Source organism: Lemur catta, chromosome 11 (genome assembly GCF_020740605.2).
Source record: "Lemur catta isolate mLemCat1 chromosome 11, mLemCat1.pri, whole genome shotgun sequence".
Classification (NCBI taxonomy): Eukaryota; Metazoa; Chordata; class Mammalia; order Primates; family Lemuridae; genus Lemur; species Lemur catta.
This window is the reverse complement of record NC_059138.1, coordinates 52,630,560-52,638,043: the sequence shown is the minus strand read 5'-3', so window position 1 is coordinate 52,638,043 and position 7,484 is coordinate 52,630,560. Positions and strand designations below refer to the sequence as shown.

Sequence of the window (7,484 nt, the reverse complement as noted above, 5' to 3'; positions counted from 1 at the left end):
AGATTTTTTTTACCCACAGACTAATTATTGAGCAGCATGAACAAGTGTGATCACAGAGGCCTAATATCATAAGGAAGGTTGATGGTCAAATAATGGGAGTGAACCCTGCTTAATCAGAGCATTTATCCATTTGTTCTTTTTTCTCAATTGTGTCCTAGAGCAGAATATTCATGAATGGCATAGCTGAAAAAGGGTTTTACCCACAGCTGCTAATATGAAAATTTAAGTAAGTATAGCTGGCCCTCCATATTTGCAGGTTCCGTATCCTCAGATTCAACCAACTGCAGATTGACCATATTCTAAAATAACAAAAAATACAAATAAAAGGATAATACAATATATCAACTATATCGCATTTACATAGTATTAGGTATTATAAGTAACCTAGAGATGACTGAAAGTATATGGGAAGATGTACATAGGTTACATGCAAACACTATATCATTTCATAAAGTGACTTGAGGATCTGTAGATTTTAGTATGGGGGGGGTCCTGGAACCAATCCCCCATGGATACTAAGGGACAACTGTAATTAGAAATTTTTAAGAACGTACAACTTGCTACAATGCCTGTGTTTGTGTTGGTATAAAAACATCAAACACTAAGACAATCACCTCTGCATATAAGCATCAAATACTATTCCTCTTGCTGTTTTAGTAAGTTACTAAGGGGAGGACTCCAGATAAGAAATAACTTTGGGATCAGATAAGAAATAACTTTGGGATCTGTATCATGTCGGTAAGAACGTCTCAATCTGAATTTGGCTTGGACAGCAGGAATACTGTTTATAAAATTCTTCTGTATTATGATTAAAATTTGAGTTAAATGATTTCTGTATCATCTTGGCCATGGATTTGTATAAACACTATAGACAGACGTAAAGTTGATACAAAGGCACATATAAAACTTTCTTCCTCAATGGAGAGAGAGAAAACCCCAACAGTATCTAATTCTAAGATTAGGACAACTTACCGAATCCTAAGTCCTACATATTTGAGGTAAGTAATGAAATGATATGCACCAAGAACTATGGCTCAGTTAAAAATGAAGAAGGTTCAAATACAGTGTGGTGAAAATGGTGAAGTCATTTTTATTTCAGTACTTGACAAAATACCCCATAAAATTCAAAACTTCTACCATTATACAAAAATAGGTCTCTACAAGTGATATCTGTCTTCATCACCAGTAGCAAATATATTAGGCAGAAACATGTAACTTCAGTAGCCTTATAAGAAAAGTGCAGGACACCTCAAGCTACACATTCAGCAATATCGTAATGCGCAAAAGTTGAATCTTCACCCTTTTGATAAATACACGAGGTTTATAATTTAATGTTTTAAATTAGCATTCCACAAATATACATGTAATTTAATGATTACTGTGCATGAATACATGCACAATGTTTATATATACAAATTCCAGTTTTCATGTTCTGGTGAGGGATTTGTATACAATCATAAGCTGTGTTTGTACTGGTCCCATTGAATATTCACAATACAAAAACACAAAAGAACCACTGATTTACAAAAGGAAATTTGTTTAAAATCACTTCAATTAATGATGTTTCAAAGGATTATCTTCTCATGCCAGCATGAAACTGAGTAGTTGAACCTATGAGAGAAAAACAGGACATTTAAATGATTTCAAATTAGGTTGCTACCTATATCAGACTGACTAGTTCAGGCAAAGCAAGAGATTACTATTGTCCTCCATTTAGAAAAAAATGCCTTTTTTTCCCCTTAAAATGTCTTATTCATACTTGCACTGATTTTTAAAAGAGATTTTGAATATATATTTAAAAGTCACCGTAACTGGCTCTATAGCAAGGTAAGTGAGACTAATGTTAAGAGTTTCTTCAAAGTGCTGTTAAGTTGAATGTTCTATAATATATATATACCTTATACATCTTGAAAAATCTTTTGGTCTTCAAAATCTGGATCTTTTGAAAGTTGGATGCTCAAAGCAAAATATGCCAAGCCAAACCTACCAACATACCCCAGCTATGCTAAATAAAAGTTTCCTATTACTACAAGTTGCTGGAGTTAAACAAGTTATTTTTTGAATGAAGAGAGAGACTACTAATTTAAAATAACCTGTAAAATAGCCCATGGTTTGTGGGACTAGTAGGAAAAAAAGGGTCCTTAATAAAAGTAAAACATAATATAAAAGATGACTTAGAACACAATCACTTAAAATGATTCAGAGTCTCTGAATCAGGAGTGAATTGAAGGGAGATGGGGAAAATAGGTTTTCCTACAATGAACAAGAAATCCACCTCTATAATAAAGTATGAAATTTTTTTGTTTTTGAACAAAAATTAAAAGATCATTCTTGCAAAATCTTTTAAATGGGATAGTTTTTTTGGATTATACATAAAAAGCACAATGTAGCAGTAGGGATAATGACCCCATAAAGTGCTTAAATCAAGTGCTTCCTCCTCCTCCATACCCCTGATTTGCATGTCTTACTTATATACTTTCTAAGATGCATTACTTAGGAATATGTTCTCTAGGCAAAATGCACGATGAGCACCAATGTACAAGGTAGTCTGAGGCTAATCAATCTGCTGCATGAAGATAGCAGAAACTTTTTGGGGGAGGTAGGATCCAGGGTGATAAATCATGTCTTAACTTAAAAGCCTTTAAAAGTCAGTTTCTCTGCTAGTTAGTTACACAGAATATAAGGTTTGGTTAACTTGATAACTCAAGAACTGAACTGCAAGATTTTTTTTCTTTTTGAGACAGAGTCTCTGTTGCCCGGGCAAGAGTGCCGTGGCGTCAGCTTAGCTCACAGCAACCTCAAACTCCTGGGCTCAAGCAATCCTCCTGCCTCGGCTTCCCAGAGTGCTAGGATTACAGGCGTGAGCCACCGTGCCCGGCCTGAACTGCAAGATTTGATCATCTTAATGATGAGTCAAGGAGTTTCAGAGAGAGGAGAGCTGTGGGTCTAGCACTGTGATGCTGCCAATACATGGTTAAACTTAAGAATACCTGACTGTACAGTTCCAAGTCGTCTTTGCAATGCTTCTAGCCGAGTGATATAATCTGTCAGGGCTCTGTCAGGATCATAATTCTGAAGCTGAGAACATGCTAGGGAACCAGGATTTAAATCAGCTGGAATGCCTGGATACCTACAGGATTAAAAATATGTACGTGAATCCAAATTATCCAGAAACAATGCAAGTAAGTTACCAACCTACCTCCACCTACTTCCTCCAAAAGGGAGGCCACTTGTACACTGCCTAATCCATATCCCCTGTGCTTCTGAGTTTGGGATGAGAAAGAAACAACCCTTCAATGAATTTAAAGAAGCCACTAAGTCATCATAACAATGCCCAGTACGATGCTTGTTGCAGAGGTCCTCAATAAATGTTAGATACGTATAAAAGCATCTTGTCATGCAGACTGTAGAGTTTTTCATTATGGTCAGAGACTATCAATTTTAGTCAATACTTTTCCCAATATCTGTCTAACCACAGCATATACTAAATAACACTTGATTCAAGCTTCATTTCCTATACCCTTGGAAACCAGTTACAAATTCAAAAACTAGTTTTGATTCTGAGCCTTAGATTATGTAAATCGTATACAACTAAAGATGTCCAGCCATCTCAGTGCACAGGAGTCAAAGCCCTAACAATGTCCATCATTCTCTATTAAATATATTTAGCTACTCTAGGCAGGTTTTCTCAAATTCTTACCTATTTTGAAATGGTAAAGGAGACCTAGGATAGTCCAGATCTGATCTTGAGCGATAGGTAGTTTGTCTTGGTTCTCCATATAGCTCAAGCCCACCAGAAGAATGATAAAATGGATCAATCTTTTCAGCACCTAAAGTAATCCAAAATGTACCTTGTAAAGAAAAAAAATTCCAAGCCCTTGAAAAGTTATAAAACAGATAAGGTCTCAAAAGACGATTATACTGTATTATACCACCATCTCCTACTTGTAGTCATTTTCAGTTATTCTTAAAAGGAGAGAAACAACAGTACAAACAAAAATTTAGCTTTCAACTGTTATTTTGTTTACCTCTGAATATGAGTATTTCTGATATCTGGAACTATGCCTCAAAGAAAGTTAACTATTTAATTGGAGTATTTCTTTTTAAAAGACCTCTTGGCTACAACTAGATGAGAGGTGAGAGGTGTCTGAGTGTATGTGGCTTGTGGGAAAAGATGATGTGGACGAAAACAATTATACTAATGTAACCAAGTCCTTTTATCACTCTACTGACGTACTGAGATAAACTTGAAATCATGATTTGTTAACTTTTAATACAACACAAAACTCATTATGGTACAAATTTCAGCTTTTCATTATAATGGTATTTGAAAATAATTTGCTCAGGGTACCAAAAATATTTCCCTTTTCTCTAATGTTTAGCTACTGGTAGAATAAAGGTGGTTTAATATCAATATACAGCACAGGTAATCTCTGTATCTCCGTAAGTCTGTATGCTCCCAGCTTCTGACCTCATCTTTATGCCCCAAATATTTAAGCCCTAGTTTGTTTCCACATCTAGATGTAGAGAGAAGGAATTTTAACTGTTACCATTATTATACAACCTATTGGTAAACTCAGAAACCTGTATGAATATTGCTAAATTATGAAAATGTCAAACCATAATTCTTTCGCATGACTAACAGCAACTGTGTCCTGAAGCGCAGGGACTTTAAAAGTCGTCACAAGGAGAGTGGGCTCTGGAGCCAGACTGCCAGCGTTCAGTCCTGGTCCCATCACTTCCCTACCGGGTAATCTGGGACAAATGCCATGTGCTTTCCATGCCTCAGTTTTTCATCTATAAAGTGAAAATAATCATCGTACTTACATCACAGGACTGGGAGAATACATGAAAAGAGCATGGGGCCTAGTGCAGACTACTCCAAAAAACCAGCCATGATTACGCTCTTTAATTATTCAGAAGGTATTACACACACAGTAATTTTAGAGAAAATTTGATATTTTGACTTCACCTTGATTCAGTCCAAAGCCATCCCTGTTAATATTGATGGAACCAGAACCCGTGACTCGATGCCACCGTCGAACCAAAAATTTCATTCTAAAAAAAAATTCCAAGATAAAATTTCACAGCATATCTATAACGTAAAGAGTACAAATATGTATTTCCCACAAAAATCAAGTCATACATTTAAATATGAACGCAGAACAAATTTCAAAATAATCACAATTGCCCAAACTAGATTAAATGCCCCCTGGTTTGTGGCAAAATCAATTGGAACTTAAGAACAGGCTTCAAGATCCTATCATCTTCTTCCCAAGTGGCATGAGAGGTCTCTTATATTGCCAGCATCAGGTTCTGGATTTAGGAATAAACAGGGCAAAAGAGATACAGGGCAAAAGAGATGAAGGGCAAAAGTAGACAGGAAAAAGTAGGTGGGCAAAGAAACGGTGAGAAGTAATGAGAAGTAGAGAAAAGAATGCAGAGTAAAGGGCAGATGAGATAGGAAAGAACAAAAAGACCCTTAAGTTGGCAATAAGAGTGTCCTGGGAAAGCAGGAAGATGGGTGAGGCTCTTCTCGTCTCTTTGATCAGGGACAAAAAACAAAACTGGTTTCCAAAGGAATGGGGTAATGTGTCATAAACCAGCTGCAACAAGTTGCTGCCTACTGCATCTTGGCCCACGGAGCTTTCTGGAAGGGCAGTTTTCTTATTTCTAACCAGTTTCCAGGCTCAGTCTAAGGAGGGTCAAAATATAATAAACATACAAAAGAAGACAAGAAAAAGAGGGTAGCAGAGTGAAGGCCTTCAACAGCAACTTACACGCTGCTTTCACAGAGCGGCCTGGAATTCCTCTAATCGAAAGTACTAGCTAATGCCTGTGAACTCTTATTTATTCAGTGTCTTCTAAGTTCCATGCACGTTGGTCTTCTCCACTAGAAAGTGAGCTGCCTTTATGGATGTAGGCAGGGACTGCGTCTTTTTTCATCAGTGCACCTACCAACACTTACCCTGGCTTCCCCTAGACAAGGAGACGGACGCAATGAAGGTGAGAAAGGAGGAACTGAAACCAGGGCACTACAATGTGGAATGGAGTAGAGGCAAGGAGAGTCGAAGGCCAACAATAAGCTAAAGCCTGAGCTCTGTTTCAAGAGCCAGCACGGCTGAGACTTGGGAGACCTGGCTGGTTGTCCCAGCTCAAGCAGTACTGGCTTTGCAACCTCTCCCTGCCTCAGTTTCCTCAACTGTGAAGTAAGATTTTGGACTAGGTGATCTCAGACAGCTTCCAGTTAAAAAATTGTTTCATATTATTCAAAGGAAAATAAGTAAAGAAAAAAGGACAAAACCCCTTGAAGTATCAGATGTGACCTGATAGGAAGAACTTTAAAAAGCAAAATTCCTTTGAGACTCTGTCTGGCTCTTAGAGAAATAAAAGGGAGGGGACACATGGAGAAGCCTCTGACCAACCAGGCAGTGGGTCGGTCCTTACGGTAGTCTGAGTCTTGGCTCCATTTCAACCATATACAGAATGAATACCAGAGTTCCTAGCTGGGAACTGCTAGAGAAAGAAAGGCAAAAGCACCAGCAGAGTCCAGAGCCCTAAAGGCTAACCTCTGACCTAAATGCAGAGTTAGGACAGGGCTTTTCACAGCTGGGCACCAAGAATGGGTTATTTTGCAATGAAGCAAATAAATGGATGGCAGCCTAAGGAGTAATTTTTCAAAAATATTTTTCCCCTTTATTTAAATGTCTGAGCTTGTTCATGGGCTTATTCAGATTGTTTTTTAAAAGAAAACCCAGACTGGATGGGCCAGCTCTGAGTCACCAGCTGCCTGTACCTAGGAAGGCCCTTCTCATAGGGGCTACACAGCACAACATAAAGTATCCCTGCTAAAAGGATGAAAAGCTAGAAAGAAACAAGCAGGCATGTTTTAGTGATGCCAAAGGTCACCTGCTATACAAATATGCAGTATAACCAGAAAAGAAAAGAGGGACGATTAAAAATAATCCTTTTAGAGAGCCTATGAATAAAATGCATTTTCAAGTAGTTTACCTTGAAATCGCAATGGATACTCTGACGGCTGACCGAAACCTCGTGAAGCCCTTTGGGCGGCTGGTGATCACCTCTAGATCTGTGAAGGCCGGCTGACCCCCCATCCGGGCGAGCAGGGCCAGGGTGGCATCTTCACATTCCTGGAACCCACCCAGCAACAGCAGCAGGTATTTCTTCTGATAAATGAGAGCTTTTCGAAAACTTTCTGCCCTCAGGTATTTACCATAAATTCTCTATTTTTAAAGAAGGAAGAACATAATGACATTAAGAAGGCATTCAAATTGTTCTCTAGGGGAAAATAACCTAGATTTTAACAACAACAATAAAAAAGCAGTAGTAGTAGCAGTAATAGAATGGCAAGTACCCTAACACTGTTTTCTACTTTATCAGTAAGGATGAAAGTTAGGATAAATTAATTTTAGCCTTTATACTTCAGCCTGGGCAACACAGCAAGACCCCATCTCTAAAAAAAA

General features: G+C 37.9%; 1 protein-coding gene across 5 annotated transcripts in view; it reads right to left on the bottom strand.

Annotated features, from left to right (window-relative positions):
- Positions 1-1,067: 1,067 nt before the first annotated feature.
- Positions 1,068-7,484, bottom strand: part of AKAP9 (A-kinase anchoring protein 9) — a 141,718-nt gene continuing 135,301 nt past the window's right edge. For 3 of the 5 annotated variants that reach the window (XM_045564660.1, XM_045564664.1, XM_045564662.1), the window contains 5 exons: positions 7,012-7,244; positions 4,973-5,058; positions 3,701-3,851; positions 2,991-3,130; positions 1,068-1,611 (listed from right to left, as the gene is read on the bottom strand). In XM_045564660.1, the coding sequence (XP_045420616.1) occupies positions 1,574-1,611; positions 2,991-3,130; positions 3,701-3,851; positions 4,973-5,058; positions 7,012-7,244 (648 nt within the window). In that variant the 3' untranslated portion in view covers positions 1,068-1,573. The remainder of the gene's footprint in view (positions 1,612-2,990; positions 3,131-3,700; positions 3,852-4,972; positions 5,059-7,011; positions 7,245-7,484) is intronic. The other 2 variants (XM_045564661.1, XM_045564665.1) reach the window with 1 other exon arrangement.